The following is a 19,942-nucleotide window of genomic DNA, read 5'->3' on the forward strand; positions in this document are numbered from 1 at the left end:
TGGGAGACCCAGCCCTTATCACCAATCATAGCCCTATTCCTGACCACCAATCACAGCCCCAGCCCTAAAACCAGCAACCAATCAGAATCCCAGCCCTATCCACCAATCACAGCCCTAGAACCAACAGCCAATCAGAATCTCAGCCCTATCCACCAATCACAGCCCTAGAACCAACAGCCAATCAGATTCTCAGCCCTATCCACCAATCACAGCCCTAGAACCAACACTCTGTAGTCATGCTTTATATTGACTCAGTGTTGAGAATAAAGGTGGTGGTTTGGTCGAGTTTTGTGATAAGTGCATGTGGGAACACTTGGGAAGTGTCCGTTGTTTAAGTTCCTGTTCTAGTATGGGATTTCCGCAGCATTTTATCTGAGAAGTTGTCAGGGATTCTTTGATTGCTCTATTGATGCAGAATATGATGGATAAAATGGAAGTACATATTGCAACCCCAGAGTCGTAACATGCACATCTGGAATTTGAGGAGATGCAGGTAGATAATTGTAGGTCAATACAGTGCCAGGAGCTGAAACATTTCTTGTGGGTGCGCACTCTCAGGTTGGAGCTAGGCCCGGGTTTCTGGAGATACTTGTGCTGTGGCTTGAGTAGCTGGACTATCCTGCAAGGAGAGAAATAGCCTGGCTGCTGACACAGCTGCACAACGCTCAGCCTACTGAATGACGTGCAAGGACCACTCCTAAGGAACAAATGCAGGAAAAGGAACAAATACCACAAGTCTCCACCAGCCCAAGGCCTGACCTTCTCATGTACCCTTAATGCACTGGTGTCTGCCCTTCCCAGAGAGACTTGAAGGTTTGGAGTCATCAGCTTCTTAGTGTGGAGGTCTGGTTGTGTTAGCTGAAGGTGGCTATCATGATTGTAGACCTGTTTAAACAACCTACACAGCCCTCATGGTTCCAAAGCTATCACTGTCAAAAGCAAGGTTCATCGCTAAGCTCAGTTCCCAGTTAGAAATGCATTTGGTTAAATAGGTGAATCCAGTCCTTCTCCACGGAACAACCTTGACTGCAATGAGACATTTTGAGTTAAGGGCTCCTTAAGATAGGGACCTGCGAGGTCAAGCATAATGGGTGCTGACCATTGCAAAACCATGAAACAATTTGGAACCTCAAATGGTCTCTTGACATCTTGAACTGTGCCACCCCTGAACACCAATTAACGTAAACCTGATTACAAAGGAACTGGTCACAGACACTTTTGACATTGTAATCTTTCTTACTTTCCTTACTTGATTTGGGCTCTTGATTTTTGAGTAGTGCATTTTTGGAAGAAATTACTTTTTACTATTTTGAACTGGAATCTCTGTAGTTGTGGTTTCAACTCTGAGTTGCGCACAGCTGAAACAAATGCAATTGAAAAAGAGGGCCAGATATATCGGAGCAAGGTTGGCACTTAAGTTCTTGTGTCTGGCACTTCTGTTTCTTATTAAATATAGTAGTAAAAGAAGAGTCCAAAAGTCCTCCAAGGTGACACAAGTATCCCATTGGCTGTATGCCAAAGTGGACAATCTAGCACCTAGACATAAATATTTAAATATTAGGAATCACTGTGCCACAGGAGTGCCTCTGGATTTCAGTGTGATTCATAATTGAATCGGGCTTATCTGTAGATAAAGGCCACCGTTTTCTGTGAATTTTTAACATTGCAAAGAGATTGAGGAGCATATTTACTAAAAGTTCACACAATGCATGCTAGCAAGCAAAGTTGCTGTGCTGCTTTAACCTGAGAGAGTGGGCCACATCTACTAGGTTATGACACTCTTTAGGTTTCTACTTTGCACTGGTGCACTTGAGGCTGCCTACCACCATGTTGCAATCCTGCCTGCATTATGACAGGATTGCTTTTTTTGCAGTGATGCAGAATGTACACATTTCTCCTTGTTTTGCAAAGGTGGGGCTGGCGCCCTATTTTGGCACAATCTGAGATTTACTGATGTATGTAAATGTGGGATGGCGTCAAATTCCATGGGTATATGCACGGGATTGGCTATGCTCCACCCATGGAACACCTACCACTGTGAAATGTAAGCCGCTGCGTTGAGCTTAAGTTATTTTAGAAAATTACACAAGGAAGCGCAAATTGCTCCTTGCATAGTTTTAGAAATCTTACTTAAGCCTTTGTGTTGCCTTTTGTGCCCTACATGACGCAACAAAAATGCAAAGGCTTAATAAATCTGGGCCTGGGTTCGAGCATGATCAATAGTATCATGTGCTATCTGAGATTCTAACCCTAAACACCATGCAACATGTTGGGTACGTACGCCTTGATTGCCCGACTTCACTGCCCATGAAGTATCAAGTGCCTGAAAGCAATAACTCAGAATTTGAGTGCAGTACGAATGATGGCCTTGAGATAATAGTACCTACACAATAGAGTACCCAGTAACCTACAACCAAACCCTTTGCACATCAGCTTCATAGGAAAAATAAGAACAGCACAAATATTTATATTAGTTTATCAACTTTTTAATATGTATGTATGTTTTTATTATCTTCATCCATCACTGTATTAGAAGGTAGCACCATTTTCTTTCCCAGGGCATTAGGCACGATTTTACCAGACGATGGGTTTCTAGTTTTGACTGATTACTGCATATTTCATCAGTGGCGATTCTGAAAAGTACTTTGTTCTCGTGTTCAGGCAAGCAACACTCATTCTTAAAAGTGTGAAATCTGCTCTTGGTAACATATTATTCATTTTGCCATTCTTATTATTATTATTATGTCTTCTACATCCGCATGTCCGCGCTATACACATTTATGTATTTATGCCACCCCCCACCTTTTGTGTCGAGCTCCTGTTACGGCAATTTGTTCAACAGTCAACTGCTGTTTTTGGTGTTTAATAATCACTGTGCTTTATAATGCTTTGTTGATAATCTGTTATCTTGATTTATTGTGCAAAGGTTAAACGTCTAATAAAGTTAGGCTGAACTTTTTAAAACAAAGGAAAATGGTTTATACCCTTTATGAATGGCAAACTGTGATGAGGCTGGGGCGTCTACTGCCCTTCTGGGAAATTATCCTGATTGGAGCTAGCAGGCGAACCTCTCCCTTTAAGGGGGTGTTAGGTTGTCTGGATTACTATGTTTAATGGAATGACCTTTTAGTGTGACTGCTATTGACTCTACAAAGTTTGATATCTCCCACGGGTATTTTTCAATTTTGAAGAGACAGAGGCCCGTATTTATACTTTTTTAGCGCCGCGTTTGCGCCGCTTTTTCACGCAAAGGCGGCACAAACTTACAAAATACAATTGTATTTTGTAAGTTTGCGCCGCTTTTGCGTCGATGCTAAAAAAGTATAAATATGGGCCAGAATGTGCAAATGAGAATAGATAGAAATTGGTGCCACTGACCACATGGTATGCATAGTGCACAGTGTTATGTATCCATTCGTTTTTTAGTTTTGTGGCAAAATTTCATTCTTCATGATCACAACAAAGCATATTTTGCTTCATGCACATCTGAATAACAAAACTTGTTTAGAGTTAACTCTGGAACGCAAACACACATTAAGAGGCCCGAGCAAAAGCATGCAACCCTTTATTTGTATTTAAAAAGTTTTCTGCTTGTCAGTTTATTTTACATCATGATGTTCTACAAACACATTTATTTACAAAATGTACTCTTGAGCGCTAAGATATTTCTTTTTTAAGTCTATGAAATCCACTCTCTTTTTATAGTACATCTACAGGCATGCATACAAATTTACTTTGGTTCGGTAAAACCACTACACGCTTTATGACACAATTGTAACTTTATATATTTACAGTAGTTTTCCAGTATAAAGTACAGTGAAGAGCCATACATCTTATAATCCACAATGAAAGTTTGATTTAGCACGTTAGTAAAATTACACTGATGTTGAGGAAAATAAATGAGCATGTCAGTATAAAAAAAATAATTTCATTTTCTGTGATTAGCGAAACTGCCTTGCATTACATTAAATCTGAAATTCAGAATGGCAGTGCACTCGGTTTATGTGAACTTGACCACATTTATATCACTACTTCTTTACTTATGAATTAGAGGTCTACAGTCCTAAATTCATCTTTCACATAAACATATTTTAGTATCAAAACAGCTTGGCAGACATTGAAAGGAGCCATGAAATGTTGCAGAGAAAAATAGACATTTGCAGCAAACCTTAATAATAAAAGAAAATAAACAATGTGTTTTACCTACAGGTTCATACATCATACTCCAGTATTTCATGTTTTCAGTTACAGTCCCATAAGGAAAATATCTTTACAGAAAAAAAATATTTGTATTCTTATATTATAGTTTATTTTATACTATCACTGTTCACAAACACATGCGCACACACATACACACTTTCTCTCTCCATTTATTAATTCTTGACACAGTATACATTAAGAAATATTAAATTATGACGAACAGTATTGACAACTTTACTGAATTTATTTATCCAGTACTGGCAGATACTTAGTGCTGCCCATTACAGAAACAAATATGTTATAATCCCCGGTTAATATCCTGTGGACAGATGTTGATGAGCTATGTCAAACTGGCATGGGCTAGTGCTTAGCTTTCAAGAGGCTTCCTTGGTTGTGGCGGTGGTGGTGGTTTTCCTTGTGTTTCCATTCTGTGATTTGTAGCTGGTGAAGTTAGGCGTGTGGATTGTCCGGACGTTCTTCATACCTTGACCCAGGGAAGGAGGAGAGGTAGGGGTAGTAGGAGAGGAGGAGGAGGAGGAGGAGAGGGTTGGCCGGCCATTTGAAGCCTGTGGTGAAAACGAAAGCTGATGACCTTTACCTGTGTAAGTGGGGCTTTGATGCTTTGAGGAGCCGTTAGGGATGGAGGGAATAAAGGACGATGAGTTAATAGTCCGCCCTGCTTGAGGGCTGATAGGATTAGAGGGAGAAACAGGGGATTTAGTAGATGGACTTAGAGTGTTAGGGCTTTCACCACAATAAGCAGGCAAGGAGCTACTTTTCCCAGAGCTAGGAGAAAAGGCTGGAATTCTAGAAGAAGTTAAAGTAGGGGAAGCAGCCTTAAAATCCCCACCAGTTTTCTTAGTACCTCCATTAGCCTGCAAATAAAGATGTCAGGAGACAGTTGGTCAGAGATCGAGCAACATGAAACAATTAACAGGGCCTGGAAGACTAGCCCATAGAGAACGTAAGAATAAAAGAGCAAGGCCGCAACCATGGCTTGCCTGTGTGCACTGGACCTGGCAGGAACTGGAAAGTGCCCAAAACAGAAAGGAAGGGAGAGTGCCACAGATTTACAGGGTTTGTGAAATGGAGTGAGTTAATAAAAGACACCTTCTATTCAATACATTGACCATGCTCACTGAATATAATAAGAGTGTGGCGAAGGCGCACCTGTGGAGTTAATAAATATCAATGGCAACGAGCTACACACAGTCCAGTTCATTAGTACAGATGCTGAAGGATAGAACTACTTTAACAGTTACATTCAAGACACTCATGTGCTGTACCTCTCACTATCAAAGAAGATAATGGTGATTATTATCTTACACTACAGCAGAATATTGACTTCACCCAAGCAAGAGATGTTTTTTGCAGGCATGCAGAAGCGCTGTGAAAGTATAACAGAGGTTGTTAGTATGCATGCTACCAGGTCCAGTTTGTTTATTTAAGCCAAGTCTTAAAGGCACAATCCATTATTTGGTACATACTTAGGTCAGTTTCTTAACTTGCCCTTTTTAACAGTTTTAATGTCCATCCACAAATGGTGGTTTATGGTAAAACTACCTGGCGATATTGACGTTGAGGCTCCTGTAGCTTGGGCTGTTTTGCTGTTTTGTCCACGCTTGCCTGTGGTCTACTTTTGGAAGCCATGGGTACTGGCATTCTGCTCGTTTGTGATGATCCGGTGGAAACCTGTGATGATAGGAAGGGTAGGGAACAAAAAAGCAGACAATGTTTAAAAACTTATTTAGAACTAACTTTACATGTACCATACCACACTAACATAAGAGCACACATCAAGACCCCAGCATGCAAGAGAAGCATGGGAAGGCAGACAAATTGTGTTAATTTCAAGAAGCAAAAAGTAGAAACTACTCATCTACTAATCAAACTGGATTTAATTAAAACACACAAAGCAATAATTTCACAAAGACCAAATATTATTGAGCCCCATTTGCCCATCACCAATCAACAGCAGAATAGAGATAAAATCAGGTGCAATCAGTTGTTAGGACACCGTAGGGTAAAATCAAGCCACCTGAAAGGAAGCCAACAAAAAGACACGAGACACCTGTAGCTTAATTACAGTTGTTTCAGCTCTAGATATGAGTTTATCCTGCTTGGGTACCTTACGTGGAGCAGAAGGGATGGATGAGGGGGGTTCAACAAGACTCTTAGGTTCATCCTGCTTTAATACATTGTTCGCTTGTATTGAAGTGGGGGAGAGTGATGCACTGTCTGCAATACAGCCCATGTTTTCAGACACAACCTTTGGACTCATTTCACTTATAGTATTTTCCAACTGCTTGATTGTTTGCTCAAGGCTATTTAGTGTCCTGTATGTATTTTGCCTAATTTCATCTGTTCTTGCAGCAGGCCCTGCTGTTTCAGAGCCCTGTTGTTCCTTTATCAAAGTGTTTTTGTCCGTTTCCTCTTTAGACTTAGACCTTGCAATCTCAAACCTTTTGGCCTCTTTGTGTTGCTTTACTGTGCCATCTGGCTCTTCTTCTTCCTCATACACCACGACCTGTAGAGTCTTCTTTCCAGTTTTAGTCCCTGTCCGAATTGCTTGAGTGAGAGCTGCTAATTGCTTTTTGGGGAATTTAAATTTAAATTTCTTCTTGGCATCATCCCTGATTGCAAATTGATAATCAGGTGAATCATCCTTAATGTCTGAATGTATGTCTTCACTACCTCTGAAATGTTTTTTTGACATTTCCTCTACACTATTGTGACTTTTAAGGGGGTTTGAGCTTGAGTGAAATTTTAAATCATTTTGGTTACTCATTTGAAGTCTGTGGTCTTTGGGATTTTCAGTTTTATCTTGAGAGGCAGAAGACATTTCGGAATCTTCATCCTCATCCTCATCCTCTTCTAATATTTTTTCTCCGGAAATCATTCTCTCAAACTCTTCTTCACATTCCTCAAATATTGTTGACAGTCTCTTGTATGCAGATCTAATATCCATTGGTTCGTCAAATATGATGATGACCGGTTTCTTGTCCATGCAAAGCACTGGATCTTCATTCCCCTTATTTTCAATAACACCATCCTGGTGTTTCTTGTCTGCCCTGGCATCAATGTTAACGGTTTGTACATCATCTCCCTGCCTGCTCACGATGTCATGCACTTCTCCACTTGACAGGACCTGAACCTCATTTTGTGTGATCATGAAAGCAATGTTGTCTGTTGGAGAATTACACGGCGAACTTGCATCTTCATTATTGTGCACATTTCTATTTCTAGATGCCTTCGGTCTTAAGACAACTTGCTGACTATGGTCCAAAAAGGGTAGTTCACGTTCTCTTAGAGATTTGGAGGCCAGTAAAAGCTCCTCGATTTTTGATTCTTCGTTGTTGTGGTCAGTGGATGCAATATCACCGATTTTGGTCTGTCCATCAACAATCCTAAGTTCAGTCTGAGAGATGGTCTGACCAACAACACTGGATACCCTGTAGTTTATTTTTGACTTCTCGTTTTCAATAGCTGGACTGTGTATTCTGTAGGGTGCTACTTCTTTTCCTTCTCTGCTTTTCGATGTCTCTATTGCAAAACTGTCCCCTGATGGAGTTTTGCACGTTATTAAATTCTTTGACTCTTCTTCTGTTTCTATCAACATGCTCTTGCTTAAAATTGAACTTTCAGGCACCAAGGAAGGACTTTCTCTTCTTTCAAAAGTTGCAGTATCAAGAACTTTATTTTTATCTATTTGGTCTTCGTCTTTTTGCTGGGCATTTAAAGAAACATTGGTACTGTGTCCAGTCCCGGCAAAAACATGATAAATGTCCTAGAAGTAAAAAATATGGTGACTTTTATAATCATATATTTGAGAGAGAAGCATAGTTTTATTTTTAATAAGGGACTCTTGCACACCAAGTAAGCTTACCCCGGTGTACTCTGCTGAGGATGATTTTTCATATCCATCATCATGTTTCAGTGTTTCTTCTTGGAAAAATTCCAAATTCTAGTAGGACAGTTTGACAGGTTACTGCACAAAACTGCACTAACAGGACAACACATGTAGTCATTCAAAATCACCAAATGTATTATGCTTTAGGATTCCAGAGCATGTGTGGGCACATACAAAGAAAGAATTGCAGCACACCAAACATAATGAACCTATCATTGTTATCACAATATGCTTTATGCCTGAGATACCAAGGTTATTAAAGTTAGCAGTGAGTGTCACTAGAATTAGGTGTAGTCTTAGCAAATCCTTGGAAAAATAAATTCAACATCAATAGGCCCACCATAGTCAATAATTCTTAATCAACGGTAAGGAAGCACCATGGTTTCTCTTGATTACAAACAGAAATATGAATAATTTTTACATGGTGCCACCAGTGAGGAATCCTATCAACAAATGCTTTTTCAATATTTCCTTCTACTTATTAATAATTATAGGGCTTTCCAATTTTTCTTCTTCACTATGACACATGCTGCCCACACAATGGGTCTGTGTAATGGCCAAAGTCCATGGACTGATGTGGTTTTCATACTGGTTGAAAACTTAGATGTTCCTTCCACATCGGTGAAGCCAGCTGACTTTACTAAATATGTGTTACTGGGAAAACAGTGGGACAGACATAACCAGAACATATGGCCTTAAAAAGTTCCAGCACAGAGATCTCCGGCATGAGGTTCCCACCAGTGAGGCCACAGATGCATGCTTGGTCAAAGGGGGCAGATCTTAGGCTGGAACGGTGAGTAGATATGCCATCCTGATAGGAACTGAAAAGTCCTTGCAAGACCAAGGAGAAACCAAAAAAACGACACCATTCTATGTATAGCACTCTGAAAACCAAAAGTCCGCCACAAGCCCATCTATTAAGGGAGGACTTGATGCTGACATAGGGAGAGCTTGTAGCAGCTGCACAGACAACAAACCGTAATACTACCATAAGGATAATCAGATCTGCTGATTGTGTGTGTGCTGATATTTGCAGCATGGCATGACTGAATGTCACAGAAACAAAGTTGCATTCAGTGACCAGGCAAGGCTCCTGTAGCATGCAGAGCAAACTACAGCATCAAATGAAAGGAGTGACGTGTGGCGGAATGGCCCAATGTCATCAAAGAAGGTAATAAGTGCATGTGATTCCAAATGTAAAGGATTGCAGAGGTGAATTCCCCCACATCTTAATTACCCAAATGAAAGGAGATTTGTGTCAACCATGGAAATGCAGATGAATAACTAAAGATCAACATGGTGGACAAGAGCCCTGGTGTATCACAAAGGTAGTACAGAGATGTTTCTTGATAGGAGCCTGCTTAGTTCTCTCAGGCTAGAGAGCAACAGTCACAGAAGTACCCACAATGATGGGGTAAATGGGTGAATTTAAAAAATGACAATATTGGCAATCAAACATTGGTGGACAGTGGATCTAAGTAGTCATCAATACCCAAAATAGACACACAGGGCCAGATGTACGGACATGCAATTTTGCATTTATTAAATAGTGACTTCATAGAAATCGCTATTTAAGAAATGCAAAATGCAATGTACAAAGATACCGATTTCCTAATAGCGATTCCTACAGTAGAAATCGCTATTACGAAACAGCTATTAAGAAATCCAATTGAATTTGAGTCAATGGGCCGGTTTTGCATTTAGTGATTTGTTTTTAATTAGGAAACCGCTATTTAGGAAATGCAAAACCAAAAATGGCAATGGGCAAAAGGTCCCCCCAGGTGCACCCCCAAAAATAGGGGTGCACCTGTAGAGCACACACATGCCCAAGTGGCATGTGTGTACCTTATTGTAATTTTACTAAAAAGCACCATGGGGTGTTTTTTTTGTTGTTTTTTTTAATATTGCACCTGCTTTCCATCGACTTCAAGTCGATGGTAATTGTATCTCCTAAATGCCCAAGACGCATGGTACATTAGACTAGGAATCGCAAATAGGAAATCCCTGTTTGCAATTTTCTAATCTGGGAATCACAAATTACGATTTCTACAAGGTAGAAATCTCAATTTGCGATTCCTCAAAGGGCTTTGGACATTAAAAAAAGCCCATTTTGCCTTCCATAACGGCTCAAAATAGCAATTCGAACCATTAAGAAATGTAAACTGGCTTCGTACATCTGGCACACAGATTGCAAAAAGAGTGAAGTAAACAGCAGTTGTCAGCCTGGGTTTCTGAGAAATTGGCAGCAGAACGAGCCTTGTGTTCTTTTACGAGGCATGAACCACGTGGCCGGTGAAATGGATGCAGAAATGCTTGCATTCAAAGTAGAGGTGGTAGATTCAAGAAGGATTATGTTGTGGGGGTAAGATGAGCTACAGAGAACACATCTGAGAATGCTGAGGTGAATTAATGATCCCCCAAGTAGTCCCTTTGTGATTGGTCACTGGCCTATTTGTTGCCCAAATTTGTAGTATTGGTATTCTAGCACTGAATAAATTAGCTAGCTGGAAGTTTGAGACTCCCTCCTATAGCTTCAATCCCCTTTTTACGTTTACATGAGAAGAAATGACAGAATTTTAGCAAATCCGTTTCTCATAAGACAGTACCACAAAACATCACAACTACGCATTTTTCCTTTTTGCTTATGGGCAGATCTTTGGTTTGTGCTGGAGGCTTAAAACAGAAAAAACACAAGTGCCCTTAACGTTTCTGTCTAAAGATGTTCGAACAAAAGTTTATATTGGTATTAGATTGTATATTCATTTTGCCTCTGCTTGTTACATTTTGCTTTCTGTTTTCAGTTTACTTGCTTTGGCTGTCACTTTGATCCACTCACTGTGGGAATTATGGTAGACTGATTTAGGAATGTGGGGCTTGCCAGTCTCTGAAGCACAGGGATGGCAGAGACCCAAGCTAATGTTGGCTCTATTAATGTGTTTCACGACACATCAGTCTGCAACCCTATGTTCTGAATCTGGAACCACATCATGGTAGTAAATGAAGGATAAACGTGCTTGAATGTCAGGTGGTGTAGCCAACTGGGTGAGTATATCGGCATGATACACAATGCCACATCCCAGGATGTCACTCCCAGGATCCTGGGCTCCTTGTGATCAGCCCACGTACAGATCGTATATAAAATCCTATCCTGATAGTTGTTTTTTTTTTTACATTTCCTCACCTTGGCTTGAGAACAGCCAGGTCTGTCCCCTTTAGGAAATTCTGTAACTACAGTACGTGTTCTCTTACGTTCATTTGAATATATGGTTTATATACCGTTGTATTGATATTAGTGTGACTTTGGAGCGCTGGCCTGTTCAGGGTACCCACACACCGAGGTCTCGCGTCTCCCACAGACTGGATTCTTTTTTTTCTGGTCAAGTAGATTTTCCATTAGTACTAAAATATGAACTATGTGGTGTGTATGTTGGGTTTAGTGAGGTTTGGGGTGCAAAGATGGAGGTTTTCACCACATGCAGTATTTGACCTTATGTGTTCATGGTAACAAACTATAAATGTGTTGTCTATTGTGATTGGTACTCTTGTGAAGTCCGTGATAAACAAAAATATTGAATGCCTGAGCTGTGTTGCATGTGTGCTGAAGAATGCTGCCTTTTAGCTTCTGGAATGTTTAAGTTCACGACGACTTCTAAGTAACATGTCCACCCGTGCGAATGCATGTCCAAATGCAGCTCTGGGGAGTGTGCATAGTCATATGAGTTGTTGTGAGTTTATTGATATCAAAATATATGTAGTTTTATGCTGCGCTGGCTTGGTGTGAAGAACACAGACAATTATGTTGTGATGAATCTTTGTTGCTTATGCGAGTGAAATGATACTCGGGTATATTGATGCAGTCTCGATGTTCTGTCTAATGCTTTCTGATGAGTGCCTCCCACACCCCCAAAAAATGAAGGACCTCTCTACAGCCACTCATTTCTTTGAGCTTGATTCCAGGACTGCATTAGCAAGCACTGGAACAGGTTAGTAAGTAAATGCGCAAATAATTTTCCTCTCTGGCTATTTAACAAAAAAAAAAAAGATACAAGATACAGTATTGAAAACTATTACGTCATAGCTGCAGAACCTGGCTCTACGTAAAGAACCTAAAAATGCAGTTAATCACGTATGATGTGCTGTAAAAAAAAAAAAAAAAACGGGATATAAAAAATAAATAAAATAAACAGGTTATATAATAGGATTGTAATCAAGGCAAAAAATCCATGATGCAATCACAGTGAAATCCCAATACATTAATTTTCATGTACTGTGGCACAAAATCCATACATTTTACCAATTTTCCCAATAACTGAATTCTTCTTACTAGACTTCATAAGGTATGTGAATTGTTATTCGACTATCAAGTGATAGTGGAAGTAGGTAGGACAACTGACACTGGTATGTTATGTGACAGACTAGCAAAGTCTGTCTATACTAGTAGCTGTATAATGTACGGTGCTATCTGTAAATTGCGTAGAATGCAGGCAAAACCTTCCAGCACATAGCCTAATGCAGAGGCTTGATCCATGGTATGTACTCACCTCCCCTTTAGAAAAGGGCACACAAAGACAGTGTGCATCTACATCTTCCAGAGCATGGAGTACATTGATAGAGGAGCGGTAAACTACATTTCAGTCATTTTGCACCCATTTGAGCCTCCACATTTTCCAGACAGAGTGAAGGTGCAGTGCTCCATTAAGGGAATACTCCTCCTCTAGCATGGGTGAGGTTTCCAACTATGTCTCCAGTCACACAAGTGATCCAGCCGCTCAGTAACTGCTGCGATAGAGCATACTTGCACTAATTCACACAGGACATTCACTGTGACAGCATTATGAATGCAGGCTAGGTGCTCAGACCTTCTTTTGGTGAATAGCCAGCCCAACCCTAAAACCTGCCTTGAGAGTGTGCATTTCCAACTGAGTCAACCAATCAATCAATCAAAAAAATTTATAGAGCGCGCTACTCACCCATGAGGGTCTCAAGGCGCTGGGAGGGGGGGCAATCAAACGGGAGGGGGGCAGGGTCACTGTTCGAAAAACCATGTCTTGAGGTTCTTTCTGAACAGCAGGAGGTCTTTTGTTTTGCGAAGGTTGGTGGGGAGGGAGTTCCAGGTTTTGGGGGCGAGGTAGGAGAAGGACCTGCCTCCTGTGGTGTTGCGTTGGATGCGGGGGACTGTGGCCAGGTCGAGGTCGGCTGATCAGAGTGTGCGTGTGGAAGTTCACTCTTTCGTTGAGGTAGGTTGGGCCGGTGTTGTGGAGGGATTTGAGAGCGTGGATGAGGATCTTGAATGTGATTCTCTTGTCTATGGGGAGCCAGTGAAGGGATTTGAGGTGTGGTGAGATTCGTTTGTGGCAGGGGAGGCCAAGGACGAGGCGTGCGGCTGTGTTCTGGATTCTCTGGAGTTTGTGTTTGAGTTTGAGTGTGGTGCCGGTGTAGAGGGCGTTACCGTAGTCTAGTTTGCTGCTGATGAGTGCATGGGTGACTGTCTTCCTGGTCTCTGGGGGAATCCATTTGAAGGATTTTTTTTAGAGTGCGGAGTGTGTGGAAGCAGGAGGAGGTTATGGCATTGATTTGCTGTGTCATGGAGAGGGAGGGGTCCAGGATGATGCAGAGGTTGCGTGTGTGGTTTGCGGGGCCTAGGGCGGTGGGCCACCAGGAGTCGTCCCATGTGGTTTTGTTGGGGCCGAAGATGATGATCTCGGTTTTGTCGGAGTTAAGCTTGAGGTGGTTAGTGGTCATCCAGTTGGCGGTGTCGAGGAGAGCAGTGTGTAGGTTGGTTTTGGCGGTGGTGGGGTTGCGGGTGAGGGAGAGGATGAGTTGGGTGTCATCTGCATAGAAGAGGATAGTGATTCTGTGTGCTCGGAGAATGTTGGCTAGGGGGATCATGTAGATGTTGAAGAGTGTGGGGCTGAGGGAGGACCCTTGGGGGACTCCGCAGATGATCTTGGTAGTGGTGGAGTGGAGAGGTGGAAGGCGGACTCTCTGGGTCCGGTCGGTGAGGAAGGAGGTGAGCCAGTCTAAGGCTTTGTGGCGAATTTCTATGTTGTGGAGGCGTGTGCGGAGTCTGTGGTGGCAGACAGTGTCAAAGGCTGCGGAGAGGTCTGGGAGGATGAGTGCGACGGTCTCGCCTTTGTCGACTTTGGTCCTGATGTAGTCAGTGCATGCGATGAGGGTGGTTTCCGTGCTGTGGTTCTTGTGGAACCCGGATTGTGAGAGGTCAAGAGTGTTGTTTGCATCGAGGAAGTGGGATAGGCGGGCGTTGACTAGTTTCTCTGCAACCTTGGCGGGGAAAGGGAGGAGGGAGATGGGGCGATATTTGGAGAGGATCTCCGGGTCGGCTTTGTTTTTTTTTTTAGGAGAGCAGTGATTTCTGCGTGCTTCCAGGGCTCTGGGTAGGTGGCGGAGTTGAAAGAGGAATTGATTATGTTGCGGAGTATGGGGGCGATGGATGGGCTGGCTTTGTTGTAGATGCGATGTGGGCAGGGGTCGGAGGGGGATCCGGAATGGATGGAGTTCATGTTTTTTTCGGTTTCTTCGTGTGTGGTGGGGGCCCAGGTGGCGAGTGTGGTGGGGGGGTCATGAGTGGGGGTTGGGTGAGTGAGGGGTGTGTACGGTGGGTGTGTGTGGTATGAAGCTGTTGTGGATGTCCAGGATTTTGTGGTGGAAGTGGTTGGAGAGGGCGTCACATAGGGGCTGTGTGTGTGTGGGGTCTATGTTGCTGGCTTTGGGTTTGGCAAGTTCATTAATGATGGTGAAGAGTTCTTTGCTGTTTTGAAAGTTGTTGTCAAGGCGTGTCTTGTAGTGATCTCTTTTGGCGGTGCGTATGAGTTGCTGATGGGTGCGAATTGTGGTTTTGAGGGTGGAGAAGTTGGTTGTAGAGAGTTCTAGTTGCCATATTTTCTCTGCTTGGCGGCATTTGCGCTTGGAGTTCGGGGTGAACCATGGGGCGTTCTTGATGTTACGGGTGGCGATGTGCTTTCTGAGGGGGGCTAGTGTGTCTGCGCAGGTGGTGATCCATTTGGAGAGGTTGTGTGCTCCTGTGTTGGGGTCGTTGGCGTGGGGGGGGGTTGTGAGCCAGTTGGGAGTTTAGTCGTTCTGTGGGGATCTTGTCCCACATGCAGTAGGGTGTGGTGTGTTGATGGTGGTGTGTGGGGGGGTTTGGTGAAGAAGAAGTGGACGCAGTGGTGGTCAGTCCAGAGGAGCTCGGTGGTGTGGGTGTAGTCTATGTGTTGGCTTGAGGTGAAGATTGCGTTGAGCGTGTGTCCTGCTGAGTGGGTGGGTCCGGTGACCAGTTGTTTGAGTCTGAGGTTGGTAAGGTTGTCTATGAGGGAGGTAGAGTTATGGTCTTGTAGGTTTTCCAAGTGAAAGTTGAAATCACAGAGGAGGATGTAGTCTGTGGAGGTGAGGGCGTGCGAGCTGATGGTGTCGGCGATGGTGTCGCAGAAGGCGGGGCATGGTCCTGGTGGTCTGAGTGATGTATAATCTGCCTTTTTCAAAAGAGCTGTACTTGTACTGCTAATGCAGCATATGCCAGGGAAGCATAATTGCTCCCATGCAAATTAACTAGTGTCAGAGCATCCTATCAGTCCAATCTGTATTATAGAACGGACAATTTACCCCTTCTGTAATGAATGCCAGTAATAGGAGAGCTGATAAAATTGTGTTTTTAAACATTTGCAGGAGTAGGTGTATTTTTTTGTTCTGAACTACAGTTTGGATTCAGGGTGTTCAACTGCTAGACCCTGGACTCCTGGATATATGCCTCGATTTTTCAGCTACTGGGAGACTTTATCTAGTGAGCAGTGCAGAGCACAGGTTCTTGAACGGTGCCCAGTGGTGTGCAAATTTCTGTAGACATAGTTGCCTTTCGATCTAACAGGCTTTAAGTAGGTAGGTGAAAACATCAAATTCGATCCTGCCAACAAGAGTGAATAGAGTTTTAAGGTTAAATGTATGTCTTCAAGCTGTCATTGTCATAGATTCAAGCATATTTTGTCCACCTGGTTTTGTAGACTTCGCATTCTGCTGATCAGCTTCCCATGGAGCCTGGTATAAATGGTTTTGCAATAGTTTGTCCAGGTAAGCATTCCACCATCAGAGCTCGTGCAATTTCCACTTAGTGGTCAGTATGATGTAGTAAAATGTTTCCGCAATAACAACAGACAGGGGTTGAGGACCTTACTACTGCGTTGAGCTGGGGGTGAAAGAAAGCAAAAAATCAAATAAATCTCGCTTTACTTTCAAGGAGGTGGGTGAAGAAATAGGACATCAGAGGCCAGCTGAGGGTAGTGAATCAGCTGCTCCTCTTTTCAGCACCATAATCACATACTTTGATCTCTTCATGCAACTTCAGAAATCTTTCATCCAGTAAAATACATTGTCGATGCATATTGTGATGGTGATATTGTTATCTGTTTGTTTTCCAGCCACATGCACACCGCATGACAACATACATGAAGAATATTCAGCTGAACTGATACTTATTTTATTGGTTGTGGCTGTGGTTGCAGAGAAAGGATCACATCAGTACCAGTGTGATCCCTGGTGTGACAATTTGTTCTTTAAGCCTTCTGGGAATTGAAAAGCGGCTCCCCAAGCCATAGGTGGCTATTGTCAAGAAGTATTAGGGCAGTTTTCCAGTATACATTCAGGGACTGGCGTATCTTTTTTCCGATGCTGGTCACTGTGGCTTCAGAGCTCCTCTGTGAGTAAAAGCAAGAATAATGACGGTGAAGGAGGTATTTGTTCCGCACAGGAGTTGTCTCTTTCCTTTCCTAGATTTTATGTGGAATGAGTAAGCTAGAAATTGTAGTCCGCTTCAGCGATTCTTAACCTGTGGTCCTGACACTCCTGAGGGTCTATGACATATGCTGAGGGGGACTGCGACTGCTTAGAAAATTAAATAATATTAAAAGAATGTAAAAGTATATATATATGTCTATATATATATATATATATATATGGAAAATATCACTTACCCAGTGTACATCTGTTCGTGGCATGGGACGCTGCAGATTCACATGCTTTGCACATCCCGCCATCTAGTGTTGGGCTCGGAGTGTTACAAGTTGTTTTTCTTCGAAGAACTCTTTTCGAGTCACGAGATCGAGGGACTCCTCCCCTTTCGGCTCCATTGCGCATGGGCGTCGACTCCATCTTAGATTGTTTTCCCCGCAGAGGGTGAGGTAGGAGTTGTGTATTACAGTAATAGTGCCCATGCAATGGAGTAAATATGTATGTACATAACGGTGTTTAAAGTGATATATTTACAAATTTACAAATGTTCAAGATCAACTTCGAAATGGCTACAGGCTCCCGTGGAGGCGGGTGGGCGCATGTGAATCTGCAGCGTCCCATGCCACGAACAGATGTACACTGGGTAAGGGACATTTTCCGTTCGATGGCATGTGTAGCTGCAGATACACATGCTTTGCATAGACTAGTAAGCAGTTATCTCCCCAAAAGCGGTGGCTCAGCCTGTAGGAGTTGAAGTTGTTTGAAATAAAGTTCGTAGTACTGCTTGTCCTACTGTGGCTTGTTGTGTTGTTAACACATCCACACAGTAATGTTTGGTGAATGTATGAGGCGTAGACCATGTGGCTGCCTTACATATTTCAGTCATTGGAATGTTCCCTAGAAAGGCCATAGTAGCACCTTTCTTCCTAGTTGAATGTGCCTTTGGTGTTATAGGCAGTTATCTTTTTGCTTTGAGATAACAGGTTTGAATACATTTAACTATCTATCTGGCAATGCCTTGTTTGGATATTGAATTCCCTGTTTGAGGTTTTTGAAAAGCAATGAACAGTTGTTTTGTTTTTCTTATTTGTTTTGTTCTATCAATGTAGTACATTAAAGCTCTTTTGATGTCTAATGTATGTAGTGCTCTTTCAGCTACAGAATCTGGTTCTGGAAAAAACACTGGTAGTTCTACTGATTGATTTAAGTGAAACGGTGATATGACTTTTGGTAAGAACTTTGGGTTAGTTCGTAAAACTACTTAATGCTTGTGTATCTGAATAAAGGGTTCTTGTATGGTAAATGGCTGTATTTCACTTACTCGTCTTAGAGATGTGATGGCAATGAGAAACGCTACTTTCCATGTTAAATATTGTATCTCACATGAGTGCATGGGTTCAAAAGGTGGGCCCATGAGTCGTGTTAAGACAATGTTAAGGTTCCACGAAGGAACTGGTGGCGTTCTTGGTGGAATAATTCTCTTTAGGCCCTCCATAAATGCTTTTATGACTGGGATCCTAAATAATGAAGTTGAGTGCGTAATTTGCAGATAAGCTGAAATTGCGGTAAGATGTATTTTAATGGATGAAAAAGCTAGCTTTGACTTTTGTAAATGCAGTAAGTAGCTTACGATGTCTTTAGCAGATGCGTGTAATGGTTGAATTTGATTATTATGGCAATAATAAACAAATCTTTTCCACTTATTTGCATAGCAATGTCTTGTGGTTGGTTTCCTTGCTTGTTTTATGACCTCCATACATTCCTGTGTAAGGTCTAGATGTCCGAATTCTAAGACTTCAGGAGCCAAATTGCTAGATTCAGTGATGCTGGATTTGGATGCCTGATCTGTTGTTTGTGTTGAGTTAACAGATCTGGTCTGTTTGGAAGCTTGATATGAGGCACTACTGAGAGGTCTAGTAGTGTTGTGTACCAAGGTTGTCTTGCCCAGGTTGGTGCTATTAGTATGAGTTTGAGTTTGTTTTGACTCAATTTGTTTACTAGATACGGAAGGAGTGGGAGAGGGGGAAAAGCGTATGCAAATATCCCTGACCAGCTCATCCATAACGCATTGCCCTGAAATTGATCTGGTGGGTACCTGGATGCGAAGTTTTGGCATTTTGCGTTTTCTTTTGTTGCAAATAGGTCTATTTGTGGTGTTCCCCATCTTTGGAAGTAAGTGTTTAGTATTTGGGGGTGAATCTCCCATTCGTGGATTTGTTGGTGATCCAGAGAGAGATTGTCTGCTAACTGATTCTGAATCCCTGGAATAAACTGTGCTATTAGACGAATGCAGTTGTGAATCGCCCAATGCCATATTCTCTGTGACAGGAGACACAACTGTGTCGAGTGTGTTCCTCCCTGTTTGTTCAGATAATACATCGTTGTCATGTTGTCTGTTTTGACAAGAATCTGTTTGTGGCTTATTATGGGTTGAAATGCCTTCAACGCTGGAAATACTGCCAGTAGTTTTAGGTGATTTATGTGAAACTGTCTCTGCTGAGTGTCCCATTGTCCTTGGATGCTGTGTTGATTGAGGTGTGCTCCCCACCCTATCATGGAGGCATCTGTCGTTATTACGTATTGAGGCACTGGGTCTTTGAAAGGCCGCCCTTGGTTTAAATTTATATTGTTCCATCATTGAAGCGAGGTGTATGTTTGGCGGTTTATCAACACTAGATCTAGAAGTTGACCCTGTGCCTGTGACCATTGTGATGCTAGGCACTGTTGTAAGGGCCGCATGTGCAACCTTGCGTTTGGGACAATGGCTATGCATGAGGACATCATGCCTAGTAGTTTCATCACCATCTTGACTTGTATCTTCTGTTTTGGATACATGGCCTGTATTACATTGTGAAATGCCTGTACCCTTTGTGGACTTGGAGTGGCAATCCCTTTTGTTGTGTTGATTGTCGCTCCTAAGTATTGCTGTGTTTGACACAGCTGAAGGTGTGACTTTGTGTAGTTGAGTGAGAAACCTAGTTTGTGGAGGGTTTCTATGACATACTTTGTGTGTTTTGAACACCGTTCTTGCGGGTTGGTTTTGATTAACCAATCGTCTAGGTACGGGAACACATGTATTTGCTGCCTCCTGAT

The 19,942-nt window shown here is 42.3% G+C and overlaps 1 protein-coding gene across 12 annotated transcripts in view; it reads right to left on the reverse strand.

The window, feature by feature from the left end:
* Nucleotides 1-3,548: 3,548 nt before the first annotated feature.
* Nucleotides 3,549-19,942, reverse strand: part of KIAA1217 (KIAA1217 ortholog) — a 1,319,791-nt gene continuing 1,303,397 nt past the window's right edge. For 10 of the 12 annotated variants that reach the window (XM_069211370.1, XM_069211371.1, XM_069211373.1 and 7 more), the window contains 4 exons: nucleotides 8,087-8,164; nucleotides 6,329-7,987; nucleotides 5,764-5,892; nucleotides 3,549-5,075 (listed from right to left, as the gene is read on the reverse strand). In XM_069211370.1, the coding sequence (XP_069067471.1) occupies nucleotides 4,575-5,075; nucleotides 5,764-5,892; nucleotides 6,329-7,987; nucleotides 8,087-8,164 (2,367 nt within the window). In that variant the 3' untranslated portion in view covers nucleotides 3,549-4,574. The remainder of the gene's footprint in view (nucleotides 5,076-5,763; nucleotides 5,893-6,328; nucleotides 7,988-8,086; nucleotides 8,165-19,942) is intronic. The other 2 variants (XM_069211380.1, XM_069211382.1) reach the window with 2 other exon arrangements.

This window comes from Pleurodeles waltl, chromosome 10 (genome assembly GCF_031143425.1).
Source record: "Pleurodeles waltl isolate 20211129_DDA chromosome 10, aPleWal1.hap1.20221129, whole genome shotgun sequence".
Lineage (NCBI taxonomy): Eukaryota > Metazoa > Chordata > Amphibia > Caudata > Salamandridae > Pleurodeles > Pleurodeles waltl.